Source organism: Propithecus coquereli, unplaced genomic scaffold, assembly GCF_000956105.1.
Source record: "Propithecus coquereli isolate 6110/MARCELLA unplaced genomic scaffold, Pcoq_1.0 Scaffold134, whole genome shotgun sequence".
NCBI classification, from domain to species: domain Eukaryota; kingdom Metazoa; phylum Chordata; class Mammalia; order Primates; family Indriidae; genus Propithecus; species Propithecus coquereli.
Genome location: NW_012137636.1, coordinates 3469277 through 3483404, shown reverse-complemented (window position 1 = coordinate 3483404; position 14128 = coordinate 3469277). Strand labels below are relative to the sequence as shown.

Below are 14128 nucleotides of genomic sequence, written 5' to 3'. Positions count from 1 at the left end.
CACCCATCAGTTAGCTCCCACTTATTAGTGAGAACATGTGGTGTTTGTTTTTCCATTTCTGGGACACTTCACTTAGGATAATGGTCTCCAGTTCCATCCAAGTTGCTACAAAAGACATTATTTCATTCCTTTTTATGGCTGAGTAGTACTCCATGCTATGTATACACCACATTTTCTTTATTCACTCATGAATCGATGGGCATTTAGGTTGATTTCATATCTTTTCAATTGTGAATTGTGCTGTGATAACCATTTGAGTGCAGCTGTCTTTTTGATAAAATGATTTCTTTTACTTTGGGTAGATACCCAGTAGTGGGATTGCTGGATCTAATGATAGGTCTACTTTTAACTCTCTCCATACTGTTCAGGATCTCCATACTGTTTTCTGCAGGGGTTGCAGTCTCACCAAGAGTGTATAAGCATTCCTTTTTCTCTGCATCCATGCCAACATCTGTCATTTTTAATAATGGCCATTGTGACAGGGGTAAGGTAGTATCTCACTGTGGTTTTAATTTGCATTTCCCTGATAATTCATGATGTTGAATATTTTTTAATTTGTCTATCTTCTTTTGAAGAAATTGTGTTCATGTCTTTTGCCCACTTTTGATGGGTTTTGTTTGTTTCTTTCTTGCTGATTTCTTTGAGTTCTTTGTAGATTCTGGAAGGAAGGATTATTTCTTAAACAAGATATAAGAGGTATTAAACTGAATATAGATATATTTGACTCTTGTCAAAGGAAAAGAACCCAAAGTCTGTAAGATAATTTAAAGAGGTTTATTCTGAGCCAAATATTTGTGACCAGCCCGGAGTACATAGTCTCAAGAGGTCCTGAGGATTTCTGCCCACAGGAGCTGGGTTACAATTTGGTTTTATACGTTCGCAGAGACAAGAATTACATGTAAGACCCTAAGTCAATAAGAGGAGGGCATACATTGGTTTGACCTGAAGAAAACGGTACATCTCAAAGTGGCTTCTAGGTTATAGATGGGTTTAAAGGTTCTTTGATTTGTAATTAGTTAAAGAAATGAAACTTTGTCTAAAGGCTCGGAATATTTTAACTTAAGATAAGGATGTGTGTTAATCACAGACAAGCCACCAGACCTTAACCAAAATTCAAGTGATCTGTTGAGTAAATTGTTGGCCTGCAGGTGTGGTTTAAGCTTTGTCTTGTACAACCTTACGTCTGTTAATGAGTTACAAAGGATATCTCCAAGAAGGGAGAGAGGCATGACAAGGCATGTCTGATCTTCCTTTCCATGGCCAGCAGTTCAGCTTTAAGGTATTTCTGGAGTCCCCTTGACCAAGAGGGGGTCCATTCAGTAAGCTGGGGGCATAAGATTTTATTGTAGTTCAAATTTTGTTGACATTTAAAAAGTGAATCCACTAAGGAGTGTAACTGAGGCTAAGCTGGTACCACTCGCTGCAGGACTATCAATAAGTTGAGAAACAAGGCATTGGGGAAAGGGAAGTGACTTTTATTTGAAGAGGCAGCAAACCAAGAACATGGTGGACTGTGTCCTAAAGAGCTATCTTAAGTTATGAACTTTAGGTTTTATCTTAAGGGAAGGGGGAAGGGGAGTTGTAAGAGGTAGCTGAGGACTGGGTATTAGCAAGGGTCTGAGGAAGTTGTAAGACATCTTTGCTCTTGGTCAGTTAACTTTGGAGGATGAAGGTCATGTCAGGATGTTCCTACAAATCTTTAACATAGCATTGGTACTGGAACGTATGCTTTCCTTATCTCCCCAGGGGTTAGTTTTGGAGAAAGGAATGATTGTCACCTTTTTTCTAGCCTATGGTGCAGAGTTAAGCAAAAGCTTTTAACCTAAAGAGTGTTACCACAGGGGGTCAGAAGCAAGATGGAGCTAGTTATGTTAAGACTCCCTTCCTTTGTCACAGGAGAAGCTATTTGCAACACATGTATCTGGAAAATGATTAGTATCCACTATATATGAAAAACTCCTAAAAATCAATTAAAAATATTTTTTAAAAAGACAAATAGGTTTGAAAAATCAGCAAAGCCCAAACAGACATTTCACCGAATTGGAAACAGAAATGGCCAAAAATAAGATTTTTCAACCTCATTAGTAATCAGAAAAGGGCATGTTTAAACCTCAATTAGATATAATTTTCCACGCACAGGATTAGTGAAATTTTAAGTCTGATAGATCTATGTATTGACAAAGATATAAATTTCATGGTTTTTCTTGGCAGCGTAATTCCTCAAAAACTTAGTAGGCTTCTGATCTATTTGCTTCCACTTAGTTTCAAGTACCAGCAATCATATCCAAAAAGACTTTCTTAATATAATTCTCAGGTCTGATTTGGTTCTTTGCTTCCTCACCCAATCTCAGTCTCTCAATTTAATGGAAGCTAGTTTGAGGCCATCTGAAGCAATAGGTGAGAGGTCACATCCACATCCTGTGATCTGTGCCTCAAGGATAAATCTCAATGGGTCTCTGCCAGTTAAAACCTCTCAAAGTTATAGCTTAATTTGGGGACCAGGGCCATCTTTATTGGCTAGGACCAGCACACTTGGAAGGAGCCCACATTTGGTTTAATGCTCTGCCTGCATTTTCATTTTGCACTGGACCACACACAAAGTATGCAGCAGTACTGTTGGGAAATAGAAGTAGCTGGCATTTGCAACTCTACAAGATGCCAAATTTGGGGACTTTCTATAACTCCCTTTCATTTTTGTTCGTAAGCCAACCAACTCTTGTCTAGGTTCATTTCTTTTTCTCAACATCTTACTAAACATAAGTGGTAATGATCAGTACATGCTGTTAACATTCAGTGTACCAACCTCATCCCCTGGGCTCCAGGCTCAGTAGGCACAGTCAGCCTTCCCAGGCATCATATGTGACACTTCTATGGAATGGATCTCCAGTGTGTCCCAGTTTCTAACCTCAGTTTCCTTGCCACATGCTGCCTGTTCACTAAGCCAGTGCCACATGTTTTAGGTTTTAATTAAGACAGCACTGTGTATGAAGTACCAATGTCTGCTTTAGTTAGAGAAACATTCGCAGCTGTGTAAACTGCAAAATCAGTAGCCTTAACAAAATAGAAGTTTATTTCTTGCTCAATTAAAGTCCAATTGTCAGTAAATGCCCAAGGGAAGGGCACTGTTCCACACGGTTATTCAGAAATTCAAGCAAGTGGAGATTCTGCCACCTTTAACAGAAGAGTGCTAAGGTATTCCTCAGCATCTACTTTCAGCAGGTAGGGGTAGGGGAAGAGAGGGAGTGGAGTATTACTCAGGTGGTTTACCTGGGCCAGGTTTGGGGATAGTAGACATCAATTCTTCCCAGATTCCTTTAGGTAGAACTTAGCCACATGACTACACCCTGCTGAAAGGAAGGCTGGGAACTGTAGTCTAGCTGTTGTTACCACCCAGGTTCATTGCCTGCTGCTCAAAAGGAAGCCAATACACTGAGACAGCAGGCATTGCGGTGGAGAAGGAATTTAATATTGCAGGATGCCAAACAAGGAGATGGGAGAAATTTCTCAACTCCATCTCCCTGAGAATTTGGAGGCTAATGTTTTTAGGGCAGTTTAGTGGACAAAGGGGTAGGGAATTGGGTCTGCCGATTAGCTGGGGATGGACTCGCAGGGTTGGGAAGCAGAAATTGTCTTCTTGCGCTGAGACAGTTCCTGTTTGAGGGTAACAGGACCTATTGAGTCAGTTTCCAAATGTGGTCATTGGTCAGTTGTTCCTCCTGAATGCAGTCTAGAATCTATCTCAAAGACCAGTCTTAGGTTTTACAATAGCAATGTTATCTATGGAAGTGATTGGGGAAATCACAAATCTCATGCTAGTCAAGGATACATGACTCCTAAGCAGTAAGCAAGTACAGAAAGACAAGCTAGGGAACAATGGCTGGCTTTGTTTGTTTTTTTTTTAACTATGCCTACACATTCGCAGAGTTCAGGCCCCTACCACAATTCAGCCTTTTATTAATCTTATAAAGGGCAGTTTCACTGTGTGCCTGGGCGAGGGGCAAGGAACAGGTTTGGTGAATAGCTCTGAATAATTATTTTAGGCCTTTCAGAGTTTCTGGCTCTGCCTGATCTGAGGAACTGAGGTACAGGAAAGACCAACTGTGAATTAGGTGATACCTCCTCATAACTAGCTATGACTTCTCGTTTGTACTGGGCTAAAAACCTCCTGAGAAAAGAACTCTAAATGCTTTCATACTTGCATAGGTCCAGGCCTATGCAGGTATGTCCAATTAGTGGGGAGGGAGGGAACACCTCAAATGACAAGAAGGGGACAATAAGATCCATGAAAGTAAAAATGTGCTGGAGAAGATGGGCTCAGCCACGGTGAATGCAGACCAGGAAAAGGGCGTTAGAGTCAGAGGGAACTGTAAGTTCTGAGTCACTGAAGGGCATCCCTACCTAACCACTCCAGCCGCCTGTCAGCATCTAGGGAGGAAAATGCTGTGTGTGAAGCTAAAGGAGCCAAACTCCTGGGAGCATAAACAACTATGTTGCAGGCCCCTGGACCAGCAGAGCACAGAAGAACAAGGTCATTTTCTTGCTTCCTGGCAGAAGAGCTCTGAGAGCAGATATTACAGGGAAGGGTGGTAGTGCTGAATAATCCCCACCCCGGAGATAGAACTGAGGCCCTGAGAGGCAGAGCAGAAGAGCAAAGCAAGCACCCGAGGGCACAAACAATAATGATTCTTCTAAGTGAGCTTAGAAGTGACCATGGCTGCTGAGTAGCTGGCACCCAGCCAGAGCTCCTCCAGAGGAGATCACTGACAAAGAGAGAGAGGTCTGGGTGGCGTGGCCTGGGGCTGCCCAGGGCAGCTGCAGTGACCGTGGGAAACAGGAACCAGACAGAGTCACTGCAGAGGCACAGGAGGTGGCCCAGGCCAAGACATCTCCCTGGGTCTATCAGAAAACTAGAGGTTCAAAAATATCCTGGGAAGGAAAGGATTGATGTCCCACAGCTAAGTGTATAAGGCCTAATGCACTAAAAATATTTAACTGATAAGTTCCAGGGGCATTTTCTGTATTTGTATTTATAGAGGCCATTACTGTTTAAAATGAATTTCAAGTTTTAAAAATTTTAGAAATCAAGAAAAACTGCTAAAAATGTTTAATTTTTTAGATCAACCTAAAGTGCATAAAGTTTCCAACATATGAAACATATTTATTTATTTTTAATTTTTTAATTTTTTATATTTTATTCCAGCATATAACGGGGGTACAAATGTTTAGGTTCCATATATTGCCTTTCCCCCACCCAAGTCAGAGCTTCAAGCATGTCCATCCCCCAGACAGTGCGCACCGCACCCATTAGGTGTGGATATACCCATCCCATCCTCCCCCCCCCGCCGTCACCTGCCCAACACCTGATGAATGTTACTACTATATGAAACATATTTATTTTTAAAAATTGCCAGTTAGACTTCCTTGTTTCTAAACAAATCACCTGTACTCATTATAGGACCACAGGTGAATCCCCCAACCCCCAGGAATAAATTCTGCCTCCATTTAGCATCCCGAGGTTTTGTTCCAGCTTCGGGTGCTCAGCGCACATAAAGATGGGTTCCCAGTGGCTCTGTAAGAGGCCTGCAGCCAGGGAAGGAACCAGAAGTGGCCATTTGGAGAGCAAATTTCCAGCATGGGCCCCCATTAGGGATGTACCTTGGAGCTAAAACAGTCAGTGAGCTTCCTCCAGTCCCAAATCGAATGGACCTGCCACCTCCAGGCTACCCGAGCTGTTAATGCACAGTGACAGCTGAATTTAACTGCTTTTTACTCCAGCTCAGTGCCAAGGCTTGAGTAGAAATAATCCTTTTATCTCCCAATAAAGGAGAATTACTGGCATTTTGTAGCTCAGCTCTCTTTGAAGAGCCATCTTTAGAAGCTGGAGGCTTTGCATTTCCTGCAGTGGTCAGATTAAAGACGCTTTTCACCCATCTCAGGGCAGGTAGTTGATTATATTGTCACCCGGTTGCCCTGTGGAAAGTACTGCGAGTTTCTGTTTTAAACAGATTTCAAAGCACAAATGTCATTCTCAAAATCCTTCTGAAAGACCAACTGAGTGTTTAGAGCCACACTGTTTAGAGGCCAGCTGTTACCTTGTTCCAGCAAGTAGGGATGCTTGGAAAGAATATAATTTGGTCAGCTGTCTTCTTTCCTTGCCTCCCACAGGTAGAATCCCACCCTGATCCTTTTCCGCTGTATGTGATTTCCATACAGATAACAACCTTGTGTAATAGACGATCTAATTTAGTCAGACCTTCTATTTGCTTTTATAAAGACAGTTCATTTTCCACCTGAAATACCATTAAAACTTCATTCACCCCAACTGATAAAGCAACCAACATCCCCAGCGTGTGACTTGGTACTTTGAATACTTTATTATTCCTCATAGTAACTCTGTGAGTGTGATTTTCTACACCTCATTTTTGAAATGGGAAAACTGAAGCTGGGAAGTTTGGCTCATTTGCCTAAGTTTACATAGTTAGCGGTTGGTAGAGCTGGCGGATCGATTACAGCATGATCCCAAAGCCTGCATCCTTCCCAAGGTACCATCCCAAAAATCAGGGTTTCTCCCCCTTGGCATGACTGGTATTTTGGACTAGAATATTTGTTGTCATAGGGGCTGTCCTGTTCATTGAAGGATGTTTGGCAGCATTCCTGGCCTCTGCCCACTAAATGCCAGTAGTGCACGTGTGCACACACACACATACACACACAATTGTGACAACCAAAAATGTGTCCTGGCAGGTGTGATGGCTCATGCCTGTAATCCCAGTGCTTTGGGAGGCTGAGGCAGGAGGATGGCTTGAGCCCGGGAGTTGGAGGCTCCAGTGAGTTATGATCACACGACTGCACTCCAGCCTGGGTGACACTCTGCCTGTAAAAAAAAAAAAAAAAATGTGTCTGGACATTGCCAAAAGTCCCCTGGAAAGCAAAATTACCCCCAGCTGAGAACCACTGCTGTAAATGCTTCTGAAGCATTGGCTTCCTTACAGTGCTAAGTTTTTGTGGACCTATGAAATGCACAGAATAATTTGAAGACCATAATAGAACTAAAGAGTGGGCTTATGGGTATACATGAAGGAATATGAGTCCATTATAATTAGCATTTTAGTTCTTTGCGCCCAAAAAGCCCCCATTCCTGTTATTCCTGATAACAGCTTGTCCTCTCCAATGAGTCAATATTCACACTACAAAGCTCCCGTGGCCTCCTGCTGCTTCAGAAGTTTGGTCCAAACTCCACCCAAAGACATTCAAGTTCTCTCCAGTTTGCCCTCAGTTCTCCTCTCCACCCTCAAACCCCACGCACTTGCAGGCTACAGCCAAGCAAGATGACTCACCGTAGTTCAAACTCATCCTACATTTTCTTTTCCCATGTCTGGCTGAGGATACTCCCTCTGCTTCCCACGTCTCCCAGTCCCATGCCTGTACCCCACCTTCGCCTTGGGCCCCTTCCCGTGTCATTCCAGCTTATCTGATGCTCTCTGCACCTGCCAGACAGCCTCCTGGCACAGTGGTGGGAAAATGGGTCTCTTCTCTGTCCACGGTTGGTTGGCATTTGTCTTAGTCCATTTTCTGCCATTATAACAGAATAGCACAGACTGGGTCATTTATAAAGGAAAGGGATTTATTTGACTCATGGTTCTGGAGGCTGGGAAGTCTAAGAGCATTGCTCACCTGGGGGGACATCCCAGGCAGAATGTGGAAGGCAAAAGCAAGCATATGAGACAGAAAGAAAGGCAGGCCAAACTCATCCTTTGTATCAGAAGCCCTTCTATTCAGTCCTTATCTTTTAGCAGATGTGCTTTGCTTGTTGGATTGGGCTGATTGGACTGGAGATGGGATTGAAAGAATATTGCAAAGGTAAACTTCTGACCTATTTTCTGTGGGGATTAAAGTTAATTTCATCTATGAGAGCCGAATGGTGTCGTGAGGACAATTGAGCACAGCAGTTTGGTTCCCTAGTGTGCGACCTCCCTGCCCTGTGTGACCTAGATACGCTGGGTGGGCACTGACCTTGGCCATCACTAGGGTTGTGCCCACTGAGCCCCACACGACAGCTCCCAGCTGAGGGGCACTTGGGGCTGGCACCTTTCCACACCTCCCTCACTGAGTGTGCTGTGGGCTGGTCTGCGTTCATCCAGAGGAAAGGCCCCTTTTCCTAATTTTCACAAAGGTGCCATATGGGCTGGCAGAAGCCCTAACAATAAAACTCTTCCACAGAGGTAAGGGACAATGCATCCAACATTTTCATCCCCTAATTTGCCATTTATCCACTCCTTTTACTAAGATCTGTTACACTGAATTCTGTCCATCCTAGTCAACCTTTGTTTCACCACTACTTCTTGATTAATCAGAGGTTGGTATTGATCAATTCATTCAACAAATATGCATTAATCATTCAATATGTTGATAGACTACAGAAGTGGAGGAAACAGAGCCCCTGTCCTCATCGAGCTTATATTCTAGTGGATTCTTACCTTAACTTTTCAAGTGTTTTATAATCAGACAACAGCAAACATATGATTAAACTTATATCCAGGCTCCTATTTGATACCTCTGGCTTGAACTTTTCTTGAGAGTGAACTTCTTGAGTTAGATGAATGAGTTGGTTTGGGGCAACAATTCTAGGAAAATGACATTGCCCAGGTTACTAAAGTGACAGCACAGGTTCAGGAAATAGCCCTCCATGGGGGAGGCCTCACCCCCTGCAGTCACATGGTCTAATTCCAGCTGCAGCTGATTCAGGCCATCCAACCAAGTCTCTTGAGAGAGTCTGGGTGTTCCATAGTATTTGCATATGATGTTACGCTGCAAACTGAGCATTTTACAGCAACCAACCCAGAGCCATCTTTACTCTGAAAATTTCCAAGGAAGGCCTTCTAGGCTTAGATGGATAGGATATAAGCAGTCCTATTTGTGTGCAAATTGTGAGTCTAACCTTTGATGGTTCTACTGGCAGAAACAAAATGTCGCATCTTGAGCACTTCATTTTACCATTCCCCTGTTGTATTGACAGGTGGGAAACTGTGCTCCAGCTACAACCGAGGGCTCATCTCAAAGGCAAAAATCAAGGCCATCAAGTATAGCATCGTCATCATCCTTGGTAAGCAGTGTCCCTCCTTGTGTCATGGAACTGTTTGACCATTCCAAAAGCAAACTTGCACCTGGGACTTGGTGACAGAAAGCCCACGCAAGAAAGGAATTTTTCTACGGGCACTTCTACTTTTGTCTGATTGGCAAAGAATGTGCAGAACCTGTCAGTCCATCTCTGGCTCCTTCAAGAGTCAAGATTTGGTTCCTAATGCCTCTCCTTATGAATACAGTTGTCACCAAGGCCATAGGTTGGATAATTTGGAGAAAATCTGATTAGGACGTAACTAGCTGAAGCAGATGGTCACATCACCTGCTCAGTCACTTCCTTTAAGACACACTCTCCTCTGGGGCCAAAGTGCATGAGTAAAGGGAATATAAAAGTGGCTTTCCATTTCTTCTGGGTATTTAATTTCAGAGTCACTACAAATCACTCCCTTATGGCCACTTTATTTGCCCTTCCATCCTCCTGTCTTTTGCCCTTTCCTCTTCCTTTCTTTCTACTCTTAAGACCATAAAGTCACCTTGCACCATTTCCCATCTGCTCTGCTCACAGGTGGGTGGCCTGGCTTACTTCCTAGCCTCATTTGTTCACCAACAATGCCACCTCGCTGAGGCCTCCTTGACAAGTCTTTTTAAAATAGCCCTTCTCTAGTTTTCACTTGGATTTATTTTTCTTCATGGGTCCTACTTCTACCTGACACTACAGGATATATATTGATTTTCTTATTGTCTGTCTTCCCAGCTGGAGTAATAAATCCATGAGGGCAATGACTTTGGCTTTTGTGTCACTTACATTATTATCACCAAGGCCTAAAATTGGGTCCCACACATGCTGTTCAATTAATATTTGTTGAACGAATGAGTGTGGATAGACAAGAAAAAGGAAAGGGATTTGTGCTATTTTCTTCTGATTTAGCTCAAATGTCCTCCCCCTCCCTGCCCCTCTGGCAGGTTTTGAAGCTCCAAGAAAGCATAGCTCTTCCATTAGCTGCATGTCAAACCGCCAGAACAGTCCTTCTCACCTTTCTAAAACGCAACTGCGAAATGCCAAACAGACCACGCGCAGCTTGACTCAGCCAGCAGAACACACACACACCACACAACGCTGCAGGAGTAACTAAGATAAAGCACATACAACCCACCAAGGCTCAGAAACCTTTCTTAGTGGCTTCTGAAGTAGATCAAAGACTCCCTTGCTTTCCCACACAATCGGAATCACCAACGCGCCTTCCCTGGATGTTGAGTTGGGCAATGTGTGCTTACACGTGTGTTCCAGAGCCAGCATAGCCCTTGTTAGGCAGAAACCATTTTCCCAGGCCCTGTGGGGTCCCTTTCCCATCTGTAAGCAGGGGTGTCCACTAAAGAGTCAGCAAGTGCTGACACCCCCCCATCAGACCAGAATGGCCCTTCCTACAAAAATATGTTATAATGCCCCTTTACCATCCTGAAATAAAAGATATACATAATACTACTACCTACTCACCATAATTCTTAAAAAATGAATATATTGTCCCAAAAATAATATAAAGGAGGGATAGAAAAAAAATCTTAATAAAGCAATACCAATTTTAATATGCAAATTCTTCAGCACAGCTACACCAGAAGAATAATGAAGTAGTGAGTTGCTTACACCTAGACGTAGTAACAGCTACAAATGAAAACCAATACAGGTGTGTTTCATGGAGACATAAAAAATATAAGCAATATTGCTGTCAGTGACTTGATTTTCTGAGCAAGCAAAAAATGTAAAATTTCAAATTTGAGAAAATAATCTTTTCTCTACTTATAAGGAAATTGCATTTCTGGGAAGTTCAGTATTTTAAAAAACATCTGTGTTCATTTATAAAACAGAATTAGATTTCAGATGGGGTAATTATAAACAGCATTCTCCCCTATGCGAATGTCCAGTTCAGCATTCAAAGGCTGTATAGGGCATGAGACACATCGTTGCTGGCTGGGCTGCCTATACTGTGCAGGAGGACTGGCATCTCCGTGACGACCAGAATCATCCCCCATGCACTCACAAGCACACAGGGCCATTTTGCCCCTTGGTGCCCCAAACCACTCTGCTGGGCCAATGTTGGAGTTAATCACCTAGAGTCCAGAATGCTCCGTTGTCTCCGTGTTTGAATTGCTCCCCTTTAATACATTGCCAAGGTCTGGGGTGGGATGGGGGCCCATAAGTCAGTCAGTTTCTCCTTCTAAAGCTCCCCAACAAGTTACAGAATTCCCATTGAACAGTTATGGAGGAAAGCTTGCCCCTGCACTCAGATGGCTAAAGAACCAGACTTCTGCTCTAAGAAAAAATGCTGTGGGTGTGAAAGGAGGAGACAGGGGGTGGAGAGAATGTGGTAAGAAAGTAGGAGACACATGTGTGTGTCCAATCATCCTAGAGTGTGTAGAAAGCCTAGTCTGGGCTTTCCAGAGAAATGGGGGTGGGGGGTGATGGTCAGGGAAGGGAAAGAGAAATACTAAAAAAAATTGGCTCATATGATTGTGGAGGCTGAGAAGTCCCAAGATCTGCAGTTGGCAAGCTGTAAACCCCGGAAAGCCAATGGTATAAGTTTTAGTCCAAGTCCAGAGGCCTGAAAACAAGGAGAGTTGATGGTGTAAATTCCAGTTTGACTCCAAGTATGAAGACAGGAGAAGATCAGTGCCCCAGCTCTGAGACAGGCAAGTAGGGAGAGTGAATCTCCTCTCACTCAGCCTTTTTCTTCTATTCTATTCTTTGACAGATTGGATGAGGCCCCCCTATGCTGGAAGGGAAATCTGCTTTTCTTAGTCTTCTGATTCAAATGTTAATCTCATCCAAAAACACCCTCGTACATATCCAGAATAATGTTTGACCAAAATCTGGGCACCCCATGGCCCAGTCAAGGTGACACATAAAATTAACCATCATGTTCTGTATCCCCACTTCCTACCCATTTCCTTGAGGATTGGGAGCCAAACAGAATCAGGGTCTCACACACATCAGTGGATTTGGAAAGGAGCATTGGGTGGGTATATTTTGGACAGACTAACTTAGAAATAGAAAAGAAAATTGAGAACATAGTGATGAAACTGGGCTGTGCTGTGAAAACATTGTTATCACCCCTTTCTTCTGCCATACACCCAAACAAAGAGTCACTGTCTGGTCAAAAAGCTTCTTGTTCTTCTTTTTCCAGAAAGTCTCCTGAGGATTTGTCTTGTTTTTCTTTAGCCCTGTGTTGCATGAGAGGGTACAGCCATATACAGTCATTCCCAGGCTCTCAATACAGAGTCCACAACAGTAGAAATTGGACCTCCCCTTCGCAGACGGAGAAGCTGAAGAGTATTTACTCAGTTTTAGGAATATGTCTAAAGCTGTACGTATGAATGTGTTTATGTGTTTAAGTGGACGTGACATTAGTGCCAACACAGACCACTATTCTAAACAGCATACCCAACCCCAGTATTTCTGAGAGATCCTAGGTGCCAAAGAACTTCTTAGCTGAAAGTCCTGTCAGGGCTAACCAAGAGAGACTGTGGCCTCAGCTGCAGCCTGCAATGGTGCTAACGCGCTCTTCTCCCCCAGCCTTCATCTGCTGTTGGAGTCCATACTTCCTCTTTGACATTTTGGACAATTTCAACCTCCTTCCAGACACCAAGGAGCGTTTCTATGCCTCTGTGATCATTCAGAACCTGCCAGCATTGAATAGCGCCATCAACCCTCTCATCTACTGTGCCTTCGGCAGCTCCATCTGCTTCCCCTGGGGGTAAGGGAAGCTCTTGCACGGGTCAGACACGCTGATGGCCACTGCGCTGGGATTCCAATGTATGTGTTCCTCATGCCGAAACTCCCAGGCAGGTTATGGAATCCCTTTTTAATAGATGAGACACTTGAGAGTCAGAAAGTTTCCACTAGTGTGACAAATTCAAACCCTGGCCCAGGCACAGCTCATGCTATTTCTCCTACATCATATCATGACATATTTAGAAGCCCTTTCTTTTCTTCAAAGCTCACCCACATGGATTGCTTCAATACAATCCTATGGTGATAACAGGACGTGGAGCATTATTACCATTTTATAGGTAAACAAAGTAAGGCTTGTGAGGTTAAGTGACATTATTAAGGTTATATGAATAATCAGTGGCAGATTTGAAATTAAATCTTTCTCATAACTACTGTCATTCTGTTGTTTTTTTAGCTGTTTTCTTGTGTGAGCTACAGAGCATAGGTAGAGAAATCCACAGGAGATAGAATAGTAGAATGGTTTAAGGCTTGAGCTTAACGCTATTGGCTGAGGTTCAAATCCTACAATTGCTTATTCATAGCTTTGTGACCTTGAATGAGTTATTTGACTTCTATAAACCTCAGTTTCCTTATCTGTAAAATGGGACTGATAGCAGAGTCTACCTCTTGGCCCGTGATGCCTCTGTCCACGGGGCTCAGTGCTGACCAGTGGGAAGGAAGGCTGTGAGTAGTGGAGAAGGAAGGTTGGGGGTGTCGTATGTCAAAGCCCAGCACAGTTGTCTGATCTTTAATACATTTTCCGTAACTATTATCTCATAACATCTCTACCTCTTCTTCATCAGGTTGAATTATTTTCCCTCCCTGCTTTATTCTGACCTTCTCCAGGGATCAAAGATCACAGGATTCCAGAGTGACATTCCGGGAGAGGATGGAGCGGCATGAGATGCAGATTCTGTCGAAACCAGAGTTCATCTAGACCTGGGTGCAGTGGCAGTGCTAGGGTGAGCCCCATCAGCTCTCCTGGGTCCCCGCCACCTGCTTGGGCATGTGCACGAAACCTGAGCCAGCTTCTCCACCCTGCTTTTCATCACTTGGGGGATGTACAAGGGAAACGTTCTAATGCATGTGCATCACCTACATTGGCAAGTATTGAATAACAGGAACTCACTAATTATTCACGCCAGCCAGCAAGGACACACCTTCCATCTCCACCTTTCCCAGCCCTCCTTCCCACTGGTCAGCACCCGAACCCAACGGACAGAGACATCACTGGCCCAAGATCCTGGGTGGGGTGTACTGAGGAGACAGGCAAGCAGAGGG

At 43.6% G+C, this 14128-nt stretch overlaps 1 protein-coding gene across 2 annotated transcripts in view; it reads left to right on the top strand.

The window, feature by feature from the left end:
- Nucleotides 1-13784, top strand: part of NPSR1 (neuropeptide S receptor 1) — a 169929-nt gene extending 156145 nt beyond the window's left edge. For both annotated transcript variants that reach the window (XM_012638769.1, XM_012638770.1), the window contains 3 exons: nucleotides 9017-9103; nucleotides 12650-12830; nucleotides 13694-13784. In XM_012638769.1, coding sequence (XP_012494223.1) covers nucleotides 9017-9103; nucleotides 12650-12830; nucleotides 13694-13784 — 359 coding nt within the window. The remainder of the gene's footprint in view (nucleotides 1-9016; nucleotides 9104-12649; nucleotides 12831-13693) is intronic.
- The last annotated feature ends 344 nt before the right edge of the window (nucleotides 13785-14128 follow it).